General features: G+C 41.0%; 1 protein-coding gene across 2 annotated transcripts in view; it reads left to right on the top strand.

Annotated features, from left to right (window-relative positions):
* The window catches only part of LTBP4 (latent transforming growth factor beta binding protein 4), a 67,221-nt gene that overhangs the window by 30,725 nt on the left and 10,152 nt on the right, over positions 1–26,344 (top strand). For both annotated transcript variants that reach the window (XM_075187071.1, XM_075187072.1), the window contains exons 2-19: positions 4,416–4,631; positions 6,290–6,531; positions 7,776–7,878; positions 12,152–12,217; positions 12,286–12,408; positions 13,359–13,523; positions 13,621–13,794; positions 13,957–14,136; positions 15,040–15,165; positions 18,161–18,286; positions 19,923–20,048; positions 20,599–20,727; positions 21,060–21,185; positions 22,687–22,806; positions 22,953–23,078; positions 23,379–23,504; positions 25,934–26,056; positions 26,175–26,306. In XM_075187071.1, the coding sequence (XP_075043172.1) occupies positions 4,416–4,631; positions 6,290–6,531; positions 7,776–7,878; positions 12,152–12,217; positions 12,286–12,408; positions 13,359–13,523; positions 13,621–13,794; positions 13,957–14,136; positions 15,040–15,165; positions 18,161–18,286; positions 19,923–20,048; positions 20,599–20,727; positions 21,060–21,185; positions 22,687–22,806; positions 22,953–23,078; positions 23,379–23,504; positions 25,934–26,056; positions 26,175–26,306 (2,529 nt within the window). The remainder of the gene's footprint in view (positions 1–4,415; positions 4,632–6,289; positions 6,532–7,775; positions 7,879–12,151; positions 12,218–12,285; positions 12,409–13,358; positions 13,524–13,620; positions 13,795–13,956; positions 14,137–15,039; positions 15,166–18,160; positions 18,287–19,922; positions 20,049–20,598; positions 20,728–21,059; positions 21,186–22,686; positions 22,807–22,952; positions 23,079–23,378; positions 23,505–25,933; positions 26,057–26,174; positions 26,307–26,344) is intronic.

Below are 26,344 nucleotides of genomic sequence, written 5' to 3' on the forward strand. Positions count from 1 at the left end.
GGACGCACAATTCAGTGTTGTGCAATATGACAGTATGTTATCTACCAGAGTATATTATATTATGCGTATAATGTATTTTCCATACCTACTGTGTCTGACAGTGTACAGTGTTATGTTATCTATAAATAAAAATATAATTATGTAATGTGTCAAATAAAAAGTTCATGTAGTATCACATGTTTATGTATTAAAGGTTTTAGAGCTAAAGCTATAGTATTATGTACACTTAGCTCAAATACTATAGGTATGATTAGATTGTACGCTCCTTTGAGCAGGGTCTTCTCTCCTCCTGTCTCCACCACTTTTAACTCAGCTCACCAGCTACCCAGCCTTCCTCCTCGAGGACCCCCTTCCCCCGTCCCCTCTCGCTCCCTCCTCTTCCCCCTGGGGGTCTCCCTCTTTTCCGTGCCCTCCTTCCTAGGTGCCGCTGTTGGCGGACCTACCCCTCTCCCCTCCCCCACCTCTCTAGCTGTGCCCTGAGCTCACTGAGTTACTGTGATTATTGTTTACTGTTCTGTTCTGTCTCACCTCGTATTGTAATTTTGTATGTCCCTGTAAGGCGTTACGGACACCTAGTGGCGCCCTATAAATAAAAATTAATAATAATAATAATAATAATAAAGTATGACAAATAATGTTGCACTGCTTAGAATTACTGTTAATTGTACTAGTTAATGGGTTGAATTTTATCATATAACCCAGTCTTTGCAACTATTCTATTGTAATGTAAATTACTTCAATTAGTGAACAGGAAAACAAATACGGTGTGACTTTTTTGTACTGTAGGTAAATGACATAGGTAAAGGTTTTCAACAATAATTTGAATAGCCCCTGAAAACATTTTTATGCATACAAGGTCTAACTTAGTTACCGTAAATTTAAATGTAGACACAAAAATAATTCGGCAAACTCGCAGTCTTACGTGTGTAATATAAGATATGTAAGATACGTCAAACTCAAAATACAGTGTAAAGATACCTCGGGTGTATTTTTGCGTTTGGTAACTAAAATTAGAATGTAGAGATGTGTTGGTCATATAGATGAGTTAATTCATCATGAAAAGTAATATATGGAAAAATATTACAATGACAAGCAGTGCTTCGCGGTGGTCAGTTATTCTTCCTTTCTCCTGGTCCATAGTTGCCTTAGGATGGTTGTGAAATATGCCATCTGCCTTTGAGATTGCAGGCCGACTTCCAAATGTGTATGAGAAAAGCAAGCTATTAATTTAATTGTAACAATATAGGTCATATAATATTTTTTGCTCTTTTCTTAGTATAATATAGCATACAGTAACACCACAGTTCTTCAAGCACTTTTTCAAAAGTGTCTGTGTATGAGATTATATTGTATGTACAGTAATTTAGTAATTATTGCTATGCTTTGAACATCATATTGTCATGAGCACTTCTGCCAGCTATGGACACCTCAGAGCAGCTTGGCAGGAAGATGCTATCATGTAATCATGCAGTGAATCTGGCTGCAGGAAGCTACTCACAGAGGAACACTTTGATTGGCTGCCTGCGCTTTTATAATGCAGGAAACTCCATTTTTTTACTGCCTGTTATATGTGCAGTTATCTTGTGCATTGAGTGTTTGCAGTCCTGATTCTTGCCAGGTTATTGTTCTGATCCTGTTTCCCGAACACTGACCATTCTCTTTATTGCTGCCTGCCCTGACCTCTTGCCTGTACATAGACTATTCATTGAACTGCAATCTGCCCTGACCTTGAGTCTTTATTGGATTTCCACCTGTCCTGACCTCTGCTTAGACACTGAACCTGGCCAGATCTATTCTAGCCCGTGTAAGTACCTACATTTTTCCTGTTGTACAATTCTCTCCAATATCTCGGTGCTGGTGTCTTTCTCAGAATAAGCCTCTACTGCCAGGTGCATAAGACCTGGGGCAACTCAGTACCAGTGAGCATGTCTATCTCTAAGGGAAAAGGGGCTGTTATAGGCGTAGACTAGTTCAGGAGGCTCATTCTGGGAATTCGGTATGTGTCATCACTATTTTATTTTCTTAATTTTATTAGAAATATGCATGTATGTTGCAAAATAACAAATTGTTAGTAGTGGTTCAGTAAACAGTAGGGGGCCTATTTATCAAAGCTATCCCCCCTGTTAAATCCCCGAAAACTGATTTACCGCTAAATTACTATGTATTATTGTAGCATTGCAGCAGATATCTCAGATATCTGCTGCTTTGCATGTATTATCGTTTTTCTGAGCACTCCCCATAACAGTGGGAAGTGCTCATAAACGGTATGTATCAAAGTCTGCCCTGTGAAATTTTTCTCCTTTTCTACATGTTAATGTACGCCAGCTTCTACATTACCCCCCAGAGTGTATATATTTGTCAAAATATTTGACATTGATCAGGAGCTCCACCTAGCTGAATATTGTTGTCCTCATATTTTCTCGTTCCTATACTACTTAAAATAATGTAAGTAAGTGATTGGATGTCGTGCATCACAAGCATCTGCTTAAGTGTAGCATGTTGCGTGTATAACACATCTTTGTTCCATACAAGAATTGCTGTTTACGCTTCTATAATTGGAGAACATTAGACAACATAAACTGCAGTAAGGCAGAGCTGTATCTCATGGTGAAGTACAGAAATGACAAACTAGGCAACAGATTAATAAGAAAGGTCTTCAAAGTGGTGAGGTGGAAAATACTACAAACTCTGAATTTAGTCCGCTCTATAAGACAGCTTCACAGGAGATGGAGTGATATGATGAGGTGGTAGCTAAGAGTAGGCACAAATTGCAAGAGGTACCCAAGTCATACTTTAACTGTGATGATTACTGAACCCCAGTTGTGTATTAAAGTTTTATCTGAAAACATGTGATTTGTTAGTGTGTTATGGTATTAGAAAAACATTATTTAGAAAAATAATAATAATAATATAACTGTGTAATATAATATAATATAATATAATATAATATATATAAATATAAATGGTGAGGGTCAAAGGTAACTAGGAGCCAAAAAAAGGAATAAATGAAAATAATTTATTTCATGGTCTTACGGAGGGAGGTTTCGGCCATGAGATATATTCTTCCTAAAATAGTGTCGATGACGTGGCTTACATTTTTTTTTCTTAATTCTTTATTCTTTGTTGTTTTTGTTATGTAATGTTATTAAATGTTATAGTTTTATATAAAATTTGTTTGCATTATTTTTAATATATTACATACATTTTTCATAATGAGTTAACACTGCATTGGGAAAATGTGTCATACACGTAACAAAAGCACAGTTGCAATAAAACACAGTTTATGTTTACGTTAGCTCTAAATCATACCGCGTAAGTATAAAGTGTATTCAGAAGCAATCCACATTATTGTTGGAGATTATATCCCATGTAGTTTACCTACAGTGTACGAAAGACAATCTTGTATTTGTTTTCCAGTTGACTAACTGAATGAATTTACATTACAATAGCTATCTGCAAAGACGGGATGATGTGAAAATGTCATCAAAATTAACTACTTTAAGCTTAAGGTCTGACTTTAAAGTCCTATATACGGCATTTGAGTTTGTATGGGTAGATCACACCTTATGTTTAGTAAAAAAAAAAACATGAATACATGAATTGTTTGTCCGGAGCAAAGAGGCGTCATACACATAGTATAAAATTACACTTCGGTAGATGTGAAAGGCTTTTCTGTCTCCATTCACTTCAATGTAATTTAGCTATCAGGTACAGTAAGTATGGAAAATGTGTCAAACACATAAAATAACATTATATACTAGATGACATATTGTAATATTGTACTACAATGTATTGTGCATCTGGAGCAAAGATGTGTGATACACACAATAAAACACTACAGTTAGGTAGATGCAAAAGTCTTCATTCAGTTCAGTATCAGAAACAGTAAATATGGAGAATGTCTTATGGTAACAAATCTCTGCACTCTGTTAGGTAACATACTATAACATTGTACTACACTACATTGCACTAGACAATATGTGTCATACACATAACATAACACTACAGTTAGGTAGATGCATTAGCCTTCTCTGGCTCTATTCAGTTTAATGTCATTTTGCTATCAGATACAGTAGGTATGTAGAAAGCGTCATACGCATAAAATAACACTACACTCCGGTGATAAAAATGTTTCTAAAAATGTGTCTGTGTTTTTCCCCCCGATCAGGTACATAACTTCCAGTAGGCCCTAGTTGTCAGGACATGCTGGCGTCTGTAGTTCCACAATGTTCAGCATATTCTGAAAAGCTATGGGTATGCTAGCACTTGTAGATCTACAAGCACCAGCCTGCCCAGTCAGTAACTTGATGACTGTCAAGATATTAAGATCGTTCAGGAGCACCCTAGTCTTATTCTCAAGGCCACAACGTCCCATAAACTGTTTTCATGACCATTTATCATTTGTCTTTTTACAGATCTTTGCCCTCTATTGTGCCAAAATGGGGGTGTATGTATAAAGAAGGACACGTGCCTCTGCCCCCCAAACTTCACTGGGAAGTTTTGCCAGATTCCTGTGTCTTCAAACGGTGGGGTCGCTGCATACACGATCAGAAACAATAGTGAGGAGAAGAATTTATTGACTAAATCGGTGTACACATTAAATATATCCAACCACCAGCCGGAGAAAGACGGTATGAGGAACAAACTGCTTATTTCTCTATGTGTTTCTATAATATCTGACCTAGTACACAAGCTCAAAAAAGTCTGCTCTACCATATACTGCTGCTAACAGTGGAATAGTCAGTGAATCTGAATTTGAAAGAGATTGTCTCAGACATATCAACATATTAACTTCTGAATAATGTTATGAGTAAACAACGATAAATTGGATAATTCGGATAAATCTAAATTTCACCCTTCCCTACAGCACATATTTGGTTTATTATTTAGTTCCATAATTAATTGGCCAACCGATGAGAAGGTACTTTGGGGCACATTTATCAAAACTCGCAGAATATGAAAAATAGTTTTTAATCCTTATCGCATTGATAAGGATTGAACTATTTCTCATATTTATTAAAAAAGCAACACAGGAACAGCAGTTCCGAAAAACTGCTGTTCCTGTGAAGTGGAAATCATACTTACCACGGTCTCTTCGGTTCTGAAGCAGCATGCGATGAACAGGGCTCCTCTTCTGACTCCAGTGCGCATGCGCCGAGTGAAACCCTCGGGCATGTGCACAGACATCTCTGCTCTCTATCTGCAACTATAGTTGCAGAGAGAGAGCGGTGAGTGACAGGGAGGGATCATGTGATCCCTCCACACATGCGCTGTTCAGCTCTGCTCTTCGGAGCAGAGCTGACAGCACTGAAACTTTTCATTACTGATAATGTACGCCAGCTTCAGCTGACGTACATTATCATGTTTGAAAAGTTAATTACATTCATTGTTAAATAGCATTACTGAGCACTTCCCATACATTGTTAGTGAGTGCTCAGTAAACCGATAGGAGATGCAAATCATAAATAGCAAATTAGTGTTTAATCCCCGAAAACTGTTGTTTTCGGGGATTTTACAGGGGGGAAACCTTTCATAAATAGGCCCCTTTATTTCTTAGCCAGTGACAGGATAAATGGATGGAAGTCAGCAGCTTCACTCTTTTCTGGGATAAAATAAGCCAAAGAACATTAACATGTTACTGTATCTTAAAATTTAGTTTCGGTGGAAGTTAATATTACGGCTATGGTAAAGCCGACATACTTTTAAACGATATGACAATAACGATTGCAATAAGCCTGATAATAATAAAAAGACTACTTACTATATAACAGATAACAACTTTTTCCGAAAGTTTCAATGAGCGCCCAGTGTAATATCCGAATGGGCTAAACAGCTACACTAGGAAATTGCGTCATTTACCATAGACAGAGTAAAAATGCCGGTTTTAAAGCGGCAATACTCGGACCCCACATCTGTATGCCATTATACATGGCATGGGGTCCGGCTATTGCTGCTTTGAAACCGGCATTTTCACTCTGTCTATGGTAAATAACGTAATTTCCTAGTGTAGCTGTGTAAACCATTCGGATATTACACTGGGCGCTCATTTAAACGCTCAGAAAAAGTTCTTATCTGTTATATAGTAAGTAGTCTTTTTACTATTAACGGCCTTATTGCAATCGTTATTGTCGCTTCGTTTAAAACTATGTCGGCTTTCCCATAGCCGGTAACAAGTACCCCACCCTTTACTTTAACTATTGTCTTTCCCAAAGAAGAGTAGCTTTATTTGATCATATTTTGGTGAAGTCCATGGAATGTTGTCTTATGAGGTCTGGTTGTGTTCCTGCAGGAGTAGCTTCCATTGTGAAAGTCCATGTTGAACATCCTCCGGAGGCCGCCGTGAACATCCATCGGGTGGAGCGTGTGGATGGTCGTGAGGGACCGACCAATGCCAGGCACAGAGATGTCTCCCAGAGTCATGCAGGCAGTGTTCCTGTGTACAGAGTACAGGCCCAGAGCAGCCCCAGATTCAATGGCTATACAGAAAACTCTGGCTACGGGTACTGCTACAGGCGAATTGACAATGGTCAGGTACAGATACTAGATACAGAAATATTTCCCATGACAAAATCATACGCCCTACCCTTTACTGTAAACTTGCTGTGTATGTGATACTACATGTTACTTTAGACCAGAGGTAGGCAACCTGCCGCTCTCCAGGTGTTGTGAAACTACAAATCCCAGCATGCCTTGCCACCTATCTGCTGGTTATCTACTGGCAAAGCATGCTGGGACTTGTAGTTTCAGAAACACCTGGAGAGCCGCAGGTTGCCTACCCCTGCTTTAGACTGTGAGTATTCTTGAGATTAGAGGTAAAAATATACTATTCATCAACCCACTTTATTATCACTCCTCATCTCCCACTCACCCCTATTATTCATGTACCCCATCCCTATTGTTCATCTTCCCCACCCCACCCCCCATCACCAACTTTACACAGTAGAAGCAGCGGGTAGAGCAGCGGGTATCTGTCCCTAAAATTGACCACATGATAATGAATGTAATCAAACACAGGCAGGGACTTCATTATCTTTTACTATGAAAGTTAAGAGAAGCAGCGTTGACAGCAGGACACACATTGCTTGCTTTTAAATTACAACCTATTCCTCTCTGTTCACCAATGAGCAGGATGGGGCTGTGTTACTATTGATGTGCCACAGACGCTCAGTGCGGAAATTAAATGAAAGTACTGAGTTTCACTAATGTATCAACAGAGCCAGAGCCTGGACAGGATTAGAATAGGAGTGCTCTATCCCCTCGTCCTTACATTCCTGAAAAGCCATGCCATAAATATGGAACACAGGACTAGGAAACAAAGTTCAATCTCACATAAGTGCAAAACCTATAGGAGCATCACCTTTCTTCTAGATACTGCCAACCACAGCCTTACAACCATCAATATGTAAGGCACTGATATGTGAAGCCCAGTGAGCTGGTTGCACGTTCAGCCAGTTCAGTTCCACTTGCCTTAAGTGACGTTACTAACTCTCGCAGAGAAAGATCCTTGTCCAAGAGATGACTACATTGTCTCCTGGGATCTCATCAAAGAGCCTATCCCTTTTATGACTGATCCACCAATGCCCATGTGACAGGACGGCACAGCCTTGGGAAAGCACCGAAATGATTCAGATTAAATGACAGCAACTTTATTGCTTTCCCATGGGGAGAAATATAAGCCTGGTGAATGTTGGGCCCAAGTTATGACACACCTCCAGTCGGCCGCCAGAACATCTGCTCTCCTATCATGCTAATTCAGCTTTCTGCTTGTATTGCAGTGTTCTTCACCTATACCAGGCCTGAGAACTCAGGATATCTGCTGCCGGGGTTCTGGAGCGGCCTGGGGGGTTCGTGACTGTACACCCTGCCCTGGGCACCTTGGTAAGTTTTTCCCCTGTGGCTGACATGACTGGTCCTCTGTACAAAACAAGCACTTGTGTTTCATTCTATGAATGCCTTAGGTGGTATGGTGATAAGGGCACACTCATATTATGTTTTAATGTCTGTTTTCATGATATATTGGATTTACTTTCCTGATTGCAAAGTGTTGCAGAACATTTTGACCTTGTATAAATAAAGGATAATATTATATAATAGATAGATTTGCAAATACATTTTATTTCCAAAAAGCTCATGGTTTACTATAAGTATCCACTTGTAACCATTGAGATAAACTCCACAGACCAAGAACACATACAAGCTTGTACATAGAGTACGGTTGTTTTAAGATGTGATCTCCTGTGGGATGTGTTTCTATACTAAGATGTGATGTACTCTGAGAAGAGAAAAGAGGTCATGTGATGAGAGGTATTTCTAGTTCCACGTTGCACTAAGGGTGGGGAGATGCCCATGTGATGAATACTGAGTGGGGTGTAGTCTAAGGAGAGGTCATGTGATGAGAGGTGTTTCTAGTACAGATGTGATGTATACTAATGGTGGTGAGATGCTCAGGTGAGGAATACTGAGTGGGGTGTAGTCTAAGGAGAGGTCATGTGATGAAAGGTGCATATAACAGCTTGTGCCAAACTTTATTTGTAATTTTTATAAATATCCATTATCGTGTGTTACTGCCATGGATACTCAATGGCACAGACAAGTTGTGACCGTGTGAGGGAAACAGGTACCATCGCCCAAGGTAGATGGCAACAAACAGTAGCAATAAAGTCAAACAAGTCCATAATTTGCGGTGTAACTGACCTCAGCCAGTTTTATTACCACATTCAAATGAACAAAACATTAATAAAAAAAAATCTTGCCTGTCCGGCACTCACTACACATTTCATGTAGACCCTCTCTCAAGAGTGAAGTCCCTTAAGTCCCACACACAAATTCAAACACATATAATTGCTCACCACAGCAGAGTTTCTCAGGAGGCAACTAACCTTCTCCCCAGGTCTGAGAGAGTGATTGAGGCAGAGCTGCAGTATTTTAAAGCCATCGCTCACCTGAAGCTCCTAATTAGTCTGCTGTGAGCCTGCAGACCAGAAGAAGCGGACTGGGCCTTTTACATGGAGCCCACCCTGCTCGCTCCATACAAACTACCAGGGACTTTTAATAGCTTTTCCTGAACTCGAACACACTCTTTTGGATGCTGCTTCCTACATAGCAATGTCCCTGGGTTTAAGAGCATGCAAGTCAGACAGCCTGAGACATGAATACCTGCCATTCAAACCAGTGACTCTCTCACAATATATTTTCTCTCTGGATTCTAGATGGCGCAAAGGGGTGTGGTACGGAATAATGATACTCATTATTCCGACAATACTTACCCCGATGTGGTCAGACCGAACGCCTCCTTCCCGACCAGGCTCCTTCCCGTCAGCTGTGAGCAACGACTTGAAGGCAGCGCGCCGAATGAAGGCGGCGGCGGCGGCAGTTGATGACGTCTCCGGCGAGTGCAACTCGGTTATCGGTGCTGTTAAGTGGGTAATGTAAGTATGCGGGCATGGACAATGTACTTTACAAAGCGTTGTACATTGTCCATGCCCACATACCTACATTATCCCCTAACAGAGTTGCGCTCGCCGGTAACATCATCAACTGCCGCCGCCATCTTCATTCGTCCCGATGCCTTCAAGTCGTTGCTCGCAGCAGACGGGAAGTAGCCTGGTCGGGAAGGAGGCGTCCGGTCTGACCACGTCGGGATAGGTTTTGTCGGGGTAGTCAGCATCGATATGTGACTACCACCGAGGGTAAAGTGCTACCCTGACAATTAATTAATGTAATCATTCAGAAGGAAATAGATGAAAAAAGATAGTTGTCTTTATTTGGTGCACAATTCTATTGGCACATAAGAGCACTTAATAACTTTTATTACTTTCATTAAAATATCAGCAACTCCATAAAAAGCTAAATTTTATGTACAGAACACGTGAAGAAAATATAGACTGTGTATTCAAATTATTAGCTAGGACCTGCCATGACTCATTCAGTTTTCATACGATTGATTAGGGTTATCATATAGAGAAAGAATCACTGTTTACTCTCAACATATAATAGTCATCTCTCCTACAGATTGTAAGCTTGTGAGCAGGGTCCTCTTACCTCCCTGTCTGTATTACCCAGTATATTAGTAGCGCTATATAAATAAATAGATGATGATGATTGTGTTATCACTGTGTTTGTTCCCAATTGTGATACACTATGCTGGTGCTATATAAATAAATCATGATGATGATCTCACCTTTAAGTCTAATTATATAGAATGACATTGGGTTTGAGTCATTCTTTGTTGTTATAACCATGTTCTCTGTCTCCTATTGATATAATAACATTTTAATCATAAACAGTTTCATGTATCAGATATAGCTGAAGTCTGCCAGGTTTCAATCACTCAGCCTTCCTTCAGATTAGCAATGAATGAGTGAGGTTGATATATATTAATGTATTCCCACATTCTTTTAGGAAATATGGAATCCTACATTTCCTCAGACATAGGTAATGATGATGTTTAGTGGACTCAATCAACACTCGTGGTCTTGATAAGCAAATTTGTACTATGCTCGGACAAACCTTGGGCCTGATTCATTAAGGATCTTAACTTGAGAAACTTCTTATTTCAGTCTCCTGAACAAAACCATGTTACAATGTAAGGGGTGCAAATTAATATTCTGTTTTGCACATAAGTTAAATACTGACTGTTTTTTCATGTAGCACACAAATTACAACTTTAAATTTCAGTGTACAAATAAGCTATCAAGTATTTGTGTGCTGCATGAAAAAACAGTATTTAACTTATGTGCAAAACAGAATACTGATTTGCACCCCTTGCATTGTAACATGATTTTGTCCAGAGGACTAAAATAAGAAGTTTCTCAAGTTAAGATCCTTAATGAATCAGGCCCCTTGTGCTTATGTTCCTCCGTATAGAGGTGCATTCATTTATAATTCCACTCCCCAATTAAATCTGTCGTAGTAGGTAGATAGTAAAGATGCATATGTATGAGTTCATTTAATTATCAGTGTTATTCTATATTCAGTGATCAAAGTGGAAATTTAGAAGTGGCTATATGGAACATGTAAGTGAGTAGAATGTGATACAATGCTACAATGAAGGCAGTAGGAGAAATGGTGGTTTTATACCATACCACCATTTCTCCTACTGCCACCATATGCACCCCCACTTTCACCACTGCTTATAACCATATTGATTAATTCATATATTATTGTGTATGACTGTATGTAAAAGTCTCATATCATTTGGTCACCTTACAAGCCCCGCTATTGTGTTCTGTCAGGGAATATGCGTTTATATGTATTTGAATAAACAAACATCCACTAGGTATATATTGTGCTACCAAGTGATTAACTGGAACAACACAAAATGTCCCTGACTGCTTAGTGATAGGGACAGCTAGAACCTGTACAGAGTACGAGATAAATCTCCATCGCTGATTACCTCAGGCTAGACCAGGCTTACTTGAGGAACACACGCAGCCAATGCTTTGAGGGGGGTGCTAGCCTCTTCCAGAAACCACCCACATTATCCTGCTGAGAGAGCCGTGCCAAGTACACATCTGTCCCATCTGTCCTTACCAAGCGTCCAGAGATCGTGTCCATCTGTAATAGATAAATGTGATTACAAAACAGAGAGAAACTTTATTGGGTTCACAGGAGGTTCCCTCCCGCCCTCCTCATAACTGTTAACCACTGAGGGACAGTCTTGCAAAAGATCGACTATAGTTATGCTGCAGTTTGGCAAACTGATAAACTAACATCTATCATCTCTTCTCAGTAACAGTTTATGTTATTAATGATTTAGCGTTAGTAGACTTTGGATAGAAGAAGGGCTTACTGTTACATGGACCGTATTTACTTTTTTGCATGTTGATTTTGATTCACATTCCCTTAGTCCATCTGCTTTTATCTCATAATTTACTGCACACAAATATGTTGTAAATAGAAGGATTGTTGAGCCCCTTGGGCGGGAGGCATTTTATAATTTCACCATGTATTTAATTATAAAACAGTTGCAGTTTATTAAATTGTAGGTCCCAAGTTGCAGTATAGTCAAGCGGTTAGTCACAGTATTTAGGTTCCTCATGGTGAACCTCTTGTGATTTAGAATTATATGTACCCTTAAATATGACCAGTTACCCCACGAAGACTCAGTCACATGTAAAATCCTTCTAATACATTAATTGTGTCTCCACAGGAGAGGGAGTTTCCTCACAATCCCCCTGCCCTAAGGGATTTGATAGAATTAATGGAACATGTACAGGTAAGTGGATTGATATGGGCTCTCATCTACAACATTCTTATCCTCTAACATCTTCCTTCTCTCCGCAGACATAGATGAATGTAAGGATGCATCTTTGTGTCAGAATGGTGACTGCACCAACACTAGAGGGAGCTTTGCCTGTTTGTGCAAAGAAGGGTATCTCCTTGATTCCTCAAGGAGCAGCTGCATCTGTGAGTGGCATTTCTTATAAAAACACATACTGTAGACAACAACCTTGTTTGAACCAATGTATCATTACCATATGTGTAGAGGAAGTGAGAGGTTGGTATGTCTGTATTAGGAAGAGGTGAGAGGTCTGTGTCCTGATGTATGTGCTCTCATTTCTGTGTATAAGGAGGAGTTAAAAGGTGGGACTTATGTCTGTATATTAGCAGGAGGTGAGTGGTGTGCTCTTGATTTCTCTATATTTGGATGAGGTGAGAGTTCTGGTTTTGATGTCTATGTATTTGATGGAGGTGAAAGGTTTCTGTTCTGATGTCTGTGTATTGGGAAGATGTGAGAGGTCTGGGGGTAAATGTATCAATCTGCGGGTTCTTCAACACCCGCGTGTTCAGCCTCTTCCGCGATTTAATTTCAAGCGGCGCTGCATTGTAAAGGGTTAACTTCCCTTTACAATGCAGCGCCGCTTGAAATTTAATCGCAGAAGAGGCTGAACACGCGGGTGTTGAAGAACCCGCAGATTGATACATTTACCCCCTGGTCTTGATATCTGTATATTGGGAGGAGGTGAGAGGTCTGGTCCTGATGACTGTGTATTTGGAGGAGGTGAGAGGTCTGGTCTTGATGTCTGTGTATTGGGAGGAGGTGAGAGGTCTGGTCTTGATGTCTGTGTATTTGGAGAAAGTGACAAGCCTGGTCTTGATGTCTGTGTATTAGGAGGAGGTGAGAGGTCTGGTCTTGATGTCTGTGTATTAGGAGAAGGTGAGAGGTCTGTGTCCTGATGTCTGTGTATTTGGAGGAGGTGAGAGGTTTCTGTCCTGATGTCTATATGCTAGAAGTAGGTTAAAGGTCTGTAGGCTGTCTCTATGAGGAGAAAGGTTAAGGTGGTGTTTGCACTGACTGTGTCCCTGCTATATAATATAACATCTCTACATCCTACTGACAATGATATTCTCTTCAGCACATCACGTGATCTCAGAAGCCAAAGGTCCATGTTTCAGGATATTGCGGGATGGTGGCTGCTCTCTCCCTATCCTCAGGAACATAACCAAACAGATTTGTTGCTGCAGTCGTGTGGGGAAAGCGTGGGGGAAAGCATGTGAAAGGTGTCCTCCCTTCGGCACAGGTAGGAAACCAGCAGTCTGGTGTTTTGCTCCCCGCTAGGCTACATTTTCTGTTCTGAATCCAGTACACAGCTAATACCCCTGATTTGGATTTTGTAGATGGATTTAAAGACACATGTCCTGCTGGGCCTGGATATCACTATTCAGCTTCGGACTTACGAATTAACCATCGCTTTGTTGGGCAAGACCAGAACAAGGTACCTGTTCTGTCCCAGCCTGGAGCCAGAATCGCAGCTGCCCCCACTGTGGGACCACCCCTGCAAGCTGTGACTGGTAAGACAGCAGAAGCTACTGCTAAGTTCTATAAGCTGTCCTAGATTAAACCCAACTATTATTAATACTGGACCTTGACAGCTGGATTCATTATATTGTTTTCTTGTTTTACTTTCCAAAATAACGAATGATCAAGTTGTAGCATCTTATCTGCACTTCTAGGCCATTTCAATGTGGATGAGAGGATACCAGCCAGGGATAAGAGCATTGCAGAGGCTCCGGTCCACAGAGCTCCTGAAAGGACGCAAATACAAGTTAACAGACCTTCTATTACTCTGGACAGACTCATTCCAACCAAGATTCCGGAACGCGTAGATATTGTGGTGGATTCTCCCCCCCAGGGTAAGTCTAATGACATGGTCAAATTATGAGCCTACTGGGTAGATCAAATCTAGTAACTGAGTCACCATGCAAATATATGGGATGAGAAAAAAGTATTTGCGACCTAAAACATGTAGACATTTCTACATCTGACTGACAGAACTCACAGGGGCATTCCAAAGCCTCTCTGCTTACTATCATGCTATGTGACTGTGGTTGCCATGTTAGTCACATCACACTGTGGAAACTCTGCGGACTTATAGCCTGAAGAAACCAAGGAAAATGGTAATTACAAAGCGTCCTCTTATAAAACACAATAATTGGCAGCCTGCCACAGTGATCTATGTTAAAAGAAACACACCTAATTTTTCATGGGTTTGCTGCTTTAATATATTATAAAGTGCCCAAAATTAAATCCTGTGCTCATTTTAAATATTCAGTTAACCGTAGCCTCAGTTTTTCACAAATCCATGTATGGAGCAAAATTGTCCTTAAAGCCAGAGTTTAGGTTCAGTTTGTGAAGGTAGTAAGTGGGCTCAACACCCCTGGAGGAGCCCACTGCTGTGTCTCAGGACTCTGGGTTAAAGGTAGTAACTGTGTTTGGGTGGCGCAGTGATTAATAGTTTGGACTCCATGAAAGTCTATGGAATGAAAGTGAAAGGGGTGACTTACAAAAGACTATTGTTATGAATTAAAATTTTAAGATGACACTCCATGAAAATCTACTTGTAAAAAATTGTTGTGTGTGAAAAAAACAAAAACTTGAGAGGAACTTCAAGAAAGTGAAAAGAAGGATAGCCACATCTCTGCTGAGAGTTTGTGTGAAAACAAATCAGCCAAACTACATCTAGAGCGAAATTGCAGATGCTCTATGTTTACCAATATTAATGATTCATGTGACTTTGTTTTATTGTTGTTTTGCAGAAACTAACTTGTGTGAGCTGAACCCACTGATCTGTGGACCCGGGCGATGCGAGCCACGTTCTGGCAGCTACACTTGTATATGCAACAATGGTTATTGGCTGAGCACACAAGGCACCCACTGTATTGGTGAGATACGTGTCCTTGTTCTCTCTACATGCTGGTCTTTGATCCACAAGAAAATGAATGACTTTAACATTCTTAGGGAACAGAAAACATATCTTGGCCACATCTTGGGGCTAAGTGGTTAGCACGTCTGCCTCACAGCACTGGGGTCATGAGTTCAATTCCCGACCATGGCCTTATCTGTGTGGAGTTTGTATGTTCTCCCTGTGTTTGCAGGGGTTTCCTCCGGGTGCTCCGGTTTCCTCCCACACTCCAAAAACATACTAGTAGGTTAATTGGCTTCTATAAAAAAAAAAAAAAATTACCCTAGGTCTCTATCTGTCTGTGTGTGTATGTTAGGGAGTTTAGACTGTAAGCAGAGAACCAGTTGTCCAGCAACATTTAAATTGAGCAGCTAAAATCATGGCAACCTCTAACATAGGCAGCCCAAGCAGGAGAAAGGAAATACTTTGAGTCTTATCAAACAGCCATAGTGCAGTTAAGTAACATTGGGTATTTTATCTCACTTAATTCCACCCAAAACTACAGTTTTAGCATTGGGTGGAAACAGCTTTTAATGCATTATAGCACTTTGCAAACTTTGGCTAGCACTGCTTACTGCTGGACAATCCTTAGCTCATTACATGGCTGTTAACAAGTTTATTTTATATTTGGAATAACTGTGTCCAAAAATTCCAGGAAATGCATGCTAATGTTTCTTCTTTCCAATTAGAGGCTATAAAATGCTAAACATTATTCAAATGACAAAAACAAATTGCAGTTGGCATTCACCCAACGCATTTCACAATGAGACTGTTACACTGGATGTGAAGTCTGAAAGTCTATTGTTCATGATAATGATGCCTGTTTCCAAGTATTTCTCAATCCTCTCACCAAGTGCCATGTTTATAAGGAAATGATAAAAATAACAATCAACCTCTTCAGTTGTGACTTTTAAAAACAAAGGGCCGCTCTAAGCAGTGAGAGGCTGATGATTTCTGGAGATGATTCACTCTATATACAAGCGTTCTAAACCATTTAAATTGCTATGTTATCAGTCAGGAAATGTAAATTGCATGGAACTGTTGAAGTGAAAATAAGATCTGTAAAGTCCAAATCTCTAATAATCACAGTGATTCCCTTCACTAAATTCTTCGAACACTCCAGAGTGTCCACCATCTACAGTCTCAAACTCATCACAGAGATCTCCATCACTAACCTCTCCAGAGTGTTCGCCATCTATAGTCTCACAGTCATCACAGAGATCTCCATCAATAACCTCTCCAGAGTGTTCGCCATCTACAGTCTCACAGTCATCACAGAGATCTTCATCACTAACCTCTCCAGAGTGCCCACCATCTACAGTCTCAAACTCCTCACAGAAATCTCCATCACTAACCTCTACAGAGTGCCCATCATCTACAGTCTCAAACTCATCACAGAGATCTCCATCACTAACCTCTACAGAGTGCCCATCATCTACAGTCTCATACACATCACAGAGATCTCCATCACTAACCTCTCCAGAGTGCCTAGCATCTACATTCTCAAACTCCTCACAGAGATCTCCATCACTAACCTATCCTGAATGTTCACCATCTACAGTCTCAAACTCATCACAGAGATCTCCATCACTAACCTATCCTGAATGTTCACCATCTACAGTCTCAAACTCATCACAGAGATCTCCATCACTAACCTCTCCAGAGTGCCTATCATCTACAGTCTCATACTCCTCACAGAGATCTCCATCACTAACTTCTCCAGAGTGCCTATCATCTACAGTCTCATACTCATCACAGAGATCTCCATCACTAACCTCTCCAGAGTGCCCATCATCTACAGTCTCATACTCATCACAGAGATCTCCATCACTAACCGTTCCAGAGTGTCCACTATCTACAGTCTCAGACTCATCACAGAGATCTCCATCACTAACACTTAGTCCCCTATACTATGCAGAGATTCCCCTAGCTATACTCCTATACTAGAGCATCTCACACTCTTCCCAGAGATCCCTTTCATAAATCTGTTATAGTCCAGAGTGTCTGCATACTATGGAGGGGAAATTCAATTACCTGTGCCATGAAGTACATCGGAACAGTCGTGAAGGTACTCCATGGCAATGTAACATAACTGATTTTCCTTTGCACGACCATAGAGGTGTTCAGAGAAAATTCATGTTCGGGTACAGTAGTACCTGGAAATTAGTGCAGACAGACATCGGCGTGGTGTCTGGCAGCTCATAGCAGGGAATTGAATTCTCCCCCCCCCCCCCTATATGTCTTGCAACCTCTTCCTAATCTCTTAGGGCTAGATTTAAAAAAAGTGGGGATGTTGCCTATAGCAACCAATCAGATTCTAGCTTTCATTTATTTAGTGCATTCTACAAAATGACAGCTAGAATCTGATTGGTTGCTATTGGCAACATCCCCACTTTTTCAAACCCGCAGCTTAGTAAATCTAGCCCTTAGCCTTTATATCACACTGAAATCACTGTAGCTACATTTTGCACATGTGTAGATGGTCCAGGAATAGAAATCCATTCTGAGAATCAGTATATCCAATATACAAAACAAGAGAAGTGATACTGTGGAGTGCATTTTACATACAATATAAAGAGCAGATAGTATGAACTATATATACTGTAGTGGGTCAAAGATAAGAAAACGAGCCATTGAGGGTTGTTCACCAACAGTGCAAACGTACATTGAAACCACAGCAACCAATAAAGCGTTTTCTTTCATTATTAAACTTGCAGTAGCGAGATAAAAGATAATTACTGTGTGGTTGTTGTAGTTTTAGTGTAGTATTACACATTTTCAGCAATGTTCATTAATAATCCTGTGTCAGGCACTATAAAATTTCCCAGGACAAATCTATACACATTGACCTTCAAATAGCTGTAATTTTAGGAAAGTACAGATATGTGATAATTGTTTAGCATGTTCTTTCAGATATGAACAACTTTGTTCACATGACGATGGAAATGTGACTTTCTTTGGATGTTTTCCCACAGACATGGATGAATGTCGACAGATCCCGAGTCCTTGTACCAACGGGCGCTGTGAGAACACAGTGGGCAGTTACCGCTGCGCCTGCTCTTCTGGTTTCAGCACCAACCCACAAGGCACAGAGTGTACAGGTGCGACATGTCGTCTAACCCTATAGTGTATAGATTAAACCCATCCTTTATTTATGTTTTCATCAGAGAACACTTTATTGTGTATATGCTTACAAAACATACAACACATTTACAGCAATTGATTCACTAGAAGTGGTTACAAACCCATTTTTTTTTTTCAACTGCAATAAATTTTTATTAGAATTTTTCTCAAAGGTAAGTAAAGGGGCACAGTAAAAAAAAGGGGGAAACAAAGAGGTACAAAAAAAGTGGGGAAGAGTGTCACTCAGGAGAAATACACAATATAAACAAGCATGATAACTTGTAAAGGCGATATAATATACCATATTATTATTATTATTATTATTAATTTTTATTTATAGGGCGCCACAAGGTGTCCGTAGCGCCGTACAGGGACAAACGAATTACAATACAATGGGAGACAGCACAGTACAGTAAACAGTAAGCACAGTAACTCAGTAAGCTCAATGCACAGCTAGAGAGGGCGGGGAAGGTGGGAGGGAGGACCGAAAACAACGGGGCCCAAGAAGGAGGGCGCGGAAGACATATATATATATATATATATATATATATATATATATAAAAAAAAGGCAAACAGACATTATACGCTATCGGGAACCTGGACCTAGACTCAGAACGAAGAGGATAGAAACCACCCGAATCAAGTAAAATCAGAGGTAGAAGGTTGCGGGGCTTCATTTAAGGCAAATACTGGAACAAATACAACATTTTATACGGAGTGCTTGAAAGGGCATGCCAATACATTACATGGAAGTTCGCTGGAGGGGCCTGTAAAACTATCTTAGGAGACACAAAAAGATCTCCAATTAGAGAGCACATTCAGGGTCATTGAGGCAGGAGGTAGATCCCAGTTATGGGCGATCCTGACCATTCATGGTACACTTCAGGAAAGTTCTCAGAGCATCCTCTGTGTAACGGCCTGGAAACTGAACAGAAGTCCAGTGACTGGAAGTAAGGCAAAGAATAGTTTAATAATGACAGCAGGGTTTGGTATACAGTGAAGCAAGTAGGCAAAGGGTTCAGGCAGAAGCATAGTAGAGGACAGTCCGAGGTCGGTACATGAGTAGTGGACAATGGGATGCAGGAGCAGGAACTAGATTACTGGCAGGAGCACAATAATCTGGCAAGGCAGACAGAAACAGGCAAGGCTTTTATAGGAAGTCGGGGGGCTAGAACATGCTGCAACATAGAAGAACAGTTGATCTGAGCTAGAACACAAGGTGAAGACACGGTACTCTCCAGCAGCCAGAATAATAGCAGAGCAGCAGACTCCATAAGCAGAAAATCTGGGTTTGAATCCTGACACTCTGTGTATAAACCCATTTACAACATCCATCTCTATGCCAACACCTTGCCTGTCATATGCCTCCTCTGTGATAAGATGTGGTCAAGGCTCCAGGCCATTGTGGCCCTTCCTGTTTACACATATATATTAAGCTGGTTTTTGTATCAGATGGATACCATAATCTTTCTTGCTGTACTGCAGGGGCCATTTATAGGTAGAAATCTGGCATTCGGTTCTGTAGGAAATGAGTATGGGATCTTTACCAGAGGAAGCTATACTCCAATGTATACACACCATTGATTGTTACATATTCCATACTCTGTCTTGCAGATATTGATGAGTGTAACAGTGGACAACAACTATGTGCCAATGGCCGGTGTGAAAACACTGCTGGCAGCTACCGCTGCGTCTGCCCATCAGGCTTCAGTCTTAGCGCACAGGGAAAAGCGTGTGTAGGTAACGTATGGGTGAAATCTTATAATCATGGTGACTAATTGATAAAACTATGACATGTTTGCTTTTAACCTCGTACACACAGGGCTGCCTAAAGATGAACAGAGTCATTCGTCCTCTTGACCCAACTGCATAGAGGCAGCATCAGTGTCAGATTTTGGCCACACATATGGCCAAATCTAAACTATCTGCCCGAGCAGCGAGTACAGCAGGGCCCCATTAGCGTTGGCAGATGATGACCCAAACACGGTCAGATACAGTCATCGTTCGACTGCATCTTCCGGCTGTCTTGACCAACATTCGATCTTCCCATCAGATGTAGATCAAGTTTGACACTTTGGGGATCACATACATTCTTTGATTGCAGCTAATTAGTTCTAAAACAAACCAAGTGGTCGGCTCTCTGGGTCCAGTTTAAGAGAATGTTCATAGACTCCATATTTTTTTTCTATAAATGTAATGGTAACATAACATATATGCTGCATCACTTTGCAGTAAAATAGTTTGGACTTGTAGCAGTGTGATGTACACTGTACACTTCTGTCCACTATAGACATCGATGAGTGTCGCCTAACTCCCAGACGGCTGTGCCTGAATGGTCGATGTGAGAACACACCTGGAAGTTACCACTGCGTGTGTCCTTCAGGATTTGTTGCCAACTCCCAGGGCACCGATTGTCAAGGTGAGTAATTCAGGGGGTACAAATGAGGGGCAGATAGAAACAATGTAGTAAATCACTTACTAGACATGTCATACACGGGATAATTAACAAACAGAATACACAGTACAGTCATACCAACTAGCTTTTACCAGTCTAGTGCAAGCCAGACAATGAGAGGAATATCTGATTGGTTCTTATGGGTTATTGCACCTCTGCAGCTATGTTAATAAATTCTTGTGAAATCATTACATGTAATACATGAGTGATCTAAGCTGTGCTAGTGGACTGAAGTGTGGTTACACTGTACAAATTCATCCATGTACTTTACTTATATAATGTATCTCCACTTTCAGACATAGATGAGTGTCGGCAGACACCACGTCCCTGTGGATCCGGAAGATGCCTGAACACCCCGGGTAGTTTCCGCTGCTCTTGCCCTACTGGTTACAGACTAAACCCACAGGGCAGTGACTGCATTGGTAAGATGTGTTTAAATGATTGAACATAGCACCGTCATGTGTTCTGGTCTTAACGATTACTAAACATGTCACTGACATATTGGTGTGAGGATGCATATTTATGGATCTTCAGTGCAAACATATTGCAAACACAACATTCCCATTGTTTTATCCGATAGGATCAGATCATAGGGCAAAAACATTCCCTGTTCCAGCTAAGGAACAATACTGGTGGAGACATTTAAAATACCCTGAGATTAAAGAACCTGTTTATGAATAAGGAAGCCTTACAACCATGATCTGATCCGGGTATGTGAGGACTAGAGTTAGGGAACCTTGCTCTGGCCCTAGGAGATACTGACTTATTAAACATGTTGCTGTCATTAGTACCCTGTAGTGCTCGGACGGACTGACAGGTCGCTGTCATTATTATCTGGTCCTAAGAAGGACTGAAACATTAAACATATTGGGCTTGATTCATCAAGGCACGCGTACTGAGCGCAATGTTCATTTGTTTTGAGACGCACAGAACTCTGTTATATGCACACCCGAAGCAGCAGATCTGAAGATACGTGCACTAATGAATTTGGTTGTAAGCATGCTCTGCTCTAGTACACAAGACAGGATAAGTCCAAAAACCTATATGGAATATAAATTTGCAAAAGAACGCACAGAAAAAGAAAAATATTCAATTAATGTCACCTGTTGATAATATAGGCATCAATGATAAAACAGGTGCAAAAATAAAACATTTTTACATTTTTCCCACCCATGAAATACAGTCGCTCTTGATCGCAAACACATGTTCTAGCATGCATAGACAACTGTCATCACTAGTAGAGTAACCCTTTAGCTGGAGCAAGAGATATGGCAGAAAAACAAGTAACCTGAGATGCCCAGAGCTTGAATTAGACTTGGCTGCGTGAGCCTGAGTTTGGCACACCCTTACTGTACACTGACTAGGGGCAAACATCCCTTCCCCACCCCGCACCCTCCCAGAAGTCGTAAGCTGTGGTAAATGTCCTCTGTGTATGCAGATGAATTGACCGTTGCAGCATTTAGTTGAGTTTTGCATATAAGTTAAATACTGACTGTTTTTTCATGTAGCACACAAATACTTTATAGCTTATTTGTACACTGAAATTTAAAGTTGATATTTGTGTGCTACATGAAAAAACAGTCAGTATTTAACTTATGTGCAAAACAGAATACTAATTTGCACCCCTTGCCTTGTAACATGGTTTTGTCCAGGAGACTTAAATAAGAAGTTTCTTAAGTTAAGATCCTTAATGAATCAGGCCCCTAGTTATCATTTATTTAGTACATTCTACAAAATGACAGCTAGAATCTGATTGGTTGCTATAGGCAACATCTCCACTTTTTCAAACCCACAGTTTAGTAAATATACCCCTAAGCATACATATGGCCTGATTCAGTTTAAAGTGAGAAAATTGGTCAATAAAACTAACCAAAATGAAAAAGGATAGTAATTATCAGTGGGATATTTCATTTGCTCTCACAGACATTAATGAGTGTGAGAATCCAGGAGCTTGTGCTGGTCAAGAGTGTGTCAACACACCAGGATCGTTCCAATGTCGACAGTGTCGTGCCGGATATAGACTTCAGAACCGACGCTGTATGGGTGGGTATCATATAACCTGTTATATATTGGATAAGACTAAGAAAAATAAAACAATTTGCTATAATATTTTACTCTTGCTAATTAAAGCAATGCCAGCAGAGCTCCAGTGCCCCTTTCATTTCTTATACTTCCACCCTTCTGTCCAGATATCAATGAATGCCTTACTGAGTCTACTTGTGGGCCCAGTGGAAAATGTATCAACACCGATGGCTCTTTCCAGTGTGATTGTGTTCCTGGCTTCCGACTGAACAGTGATCGGACACGCTGCATAGGTCAGAGGAACTCCTAATGGCTTATGTAACATTCTTCTTATGTAAACCATAGTCTCAAACAATGAGTAGGTTGTTCACTTGTTTTCCTATGAAGTATATGCAACACCAAGTAGAAAGTTGGCCTTGTAGGTGGCTGTAAACTGATCCAGTGCTATCAAATCATGGAACAGCCATAATTGATGTTACCTTCCTCCTGGAATAATCACCAACACCAGTACAGAAAGCTAAGAAAGCTGATGTAGATGTCTCCTCCACTCTAACCTGTTCACAGTACAATGACCACCTACTTGGTCTTTTCAGATATTAATGAATGCCTGGAAGGGGATTTCTGTTTCCCACGTGGCGAGTGCCAGAACACAGAAGGCTCTTACAAATGTGTGTGTGCGGAGGGCTATGTCACTACTCCTGATGGTTCATCATGTGTTGGTATGTTCGCAAACATTAGAATCAGTTCTCGTCAGACTTGCCTCTCCCCACATGTCCTCTCTATCACTCACTCTGCCTCCCTTGGCTCCTACCCACCTATTACTGTGCCTGATATCCTCTCTCTTCTCTCCTCCTTTTCTTCTACAAACTGTCCACTCGATCCTGTCCCCTCCAAGTTCCTCCGCTCCCTCTCTTCCAATGCCTGTTGTTACCTTGCTGGCCTCTTTAACCTCTCTCTCTTCACTGGTATCTTCCCCTCGGCCTTCAAGCATGCTCTCATCTCTTCTATTCTCAAGAATCCTTCCCATGACTCATCCTCTCTCTCCAACTATCGCCCCATATCTCTGCTTCCCTTTGATTCTAAAATTCTCAAATGACTTGTCTTCAATTGTCTGACCCACTTTCTCTCTTCTCACTCTCTTCTTGACCCTCTCCAGTCTGGCTTCCGTCCCATTTACTCAACTGAAACTGCCCTCACTAAAATAACAAATTACTTACTCTCAGCTAAGTTCAATGGTCACTTCTCCTTTCTCGTACTCCTTGACCTCTCTGCTGCTTTTGACACCTTCGATCATTCTCTTCTTCTCACCACCCTTCACACCCTAGGCCTTCACAAAACAGCTCTCCTGGTTTGACTCCTACCTCTCTGGCCTCTCTTTTAGTGTGTCTGCTTCTGTTTCTTCCTCCCTCCCTCTTCCCCTTTCTATTGGAGTCCCACAAGGCTCTGTCCTTGGCCATCTGCTCTTCTCTCTCTACACCACCTCTCTTGGTGAACTCATTCAATCATTTGGCCTCCAATACCACCTCTATGCTGATGACACGCAAGTCTATCCTTCCTCACATGACCTCTCTCCTGCTGTCCTAAGCTGTTTCTCTGCTTTAACTGTCTGGATGTCACAGCGCTTCCTGATACCCAACATCTCCAAATCCGAGCTCATCATCTTTTCTCCTGCCAAATTTGCTATGCTTTCCAAAATCTCCCTCTTGGTTGACAACATCACACTTTCTCCTTTCACCTAAGCTTGCTGACTTGGAGTCACCCTTGACTCAGCCCTCAGCTTTACCCCTTACACCTAGTCCCTCACCAAATCCTTCTACGTCTGCCTCCGTAACATTACAAAAATCAGTCCCTTCCTCTCTCAGGAAGCAACCAAAACCCTGGTCCAGTCACTCATTTCTCGTCTCGACTATTACAACCTCCTTCTCACTGGTCTTCCTCGCTCTCGCACTTATGACCTTCAATCCATACAGAATGCTGTTGCTAGGCTCATATTCCTCTCCCACTGCACCTCTTCCACTTTTCCATTGTGTAAATCCCTTCATTGATTCCCTGTCCTTTTCAGAATTCAGTTCAAGCGCCTTATCCACACTTACAAATCCCTTACCAACGTGTCCCCTTCTTACACCTCTGACCTTGTCTCGAGGTACATACCTACCCGGCCACTCTACTCCGCCTCTGACCTCAACCTCAATTCACCTCTCATTAGCTCCTCCCATGCTCACCTCCAAGACTTCTGCCGTGCTGCCCCATATCTTTGGAACTCCTTACCCTGTCTCACTCGACTCTCCCCCAACCTTCAGTCCTTCAAACGGTCACTCAAAACTTACCTTTCCAAGCTCACCTATCCTACCACCTCCTAACCATTCTATCCATCACCTCCTCATCTTCTGACATCTAAATTTTTCTCCCAGTTGATCCTACTGTCTCTCACCACCCCCCCCTTTAGAATGTAAGCCCTCGTGGGCAGGGTCCTCTCTACCTTTGTCCCACGTCTGTCTCCTGTCTCTCGTATGAGCTGTCATGTCTTTTGCTGCACTCTGTGTGAGTCCCCATAGCATTACTCACATTCATCTGTGCTACTGACATGTATTACATCATCTATTTGTTACTTGCTTTTGTATCTGGAGCTACGGAATCTGTGGAGCCTTATAAATAAATAATAATAATAGTAGAGGTACACAGAAATGTATTGATCTAGACCTCAAGGTAGGATTTCGTACCATATTGTGATGTAATATACCAGCGCTACGGTCCAAACATACAATATTGAATAATATTGTGATTTTTCACACCATGCCGCATTTGCTTCGATTGAACAGGACTCCTGACATAATAATGAATATACTACAGCAGAGAACCAGCTGTAACAGTAAAAATATAAAATATTTTTTTCTCAACAAAAGAACATTTACTCTGTAACTTTAATATAACCCAAGTATTTGATTATTTTGAAGATTCTCAGCTGAGATAAAGTCTAACATCAAATAACACTCTAGCAGAAGGTTTTGTGTTTAATAAACTCTGAATTAGAAAAGAGCGTCTGCTAAGACATGCAGATATAAAGAGATTAGTTTGGAGGATGTTGAGAGGACATGAGTTAACTTTACCAATGCCCTTCATTGTATCTCTTTTTATGTCCTTTATCAAGACATGGATGAGTGTAAACAAGGTAGCCTATGCCAAGGAGGACGTTGCACCAACACCGTGGGGTCTTTCCATTGTGTTTGTCCAACTGGTTTCAAAGCAACCCCTGACAAAGCCGACTGTGCAGGTGAGATTAAGACAAATCTTTACTAAACTCTCCCAGTAGGAAAGGTCGTGAATTTCTTGTTCTCTGAGCAATTTCATACGATGCTACAAAATAATGAGCATCCTGTGCATTCCTACAGATATTAACGAGTGCCAGGAGAGAGGGGCTTCACTTTGTGGGACACAGACCTGTGAAAACACACTGGGCTCTTATAAATGTATTGCAACTTGTGATAACGGGTACAGGTTAACATCGTCCGGTGACTGTGCAGGTAAGTAAATAGTTATCCCCATAATTTCCCCTTTTTCA

Source organism: Mixophyes fleayi, chromosome 9, assembly GCF_038048845.1.
Source record: "Mixophyes fleayi isolate aMixFle1 chromosome 9, aMixFle1.hap1, whole genome shotgun sequence".
In the NCBI taxonomy this organism is placed as follows: domain Eukaryota; kingdom Metazoa; phylum Chordata; class Amphibia; order Anura; family Limnodynastidae; genus Mixophyes; species Mixophyes fleayi.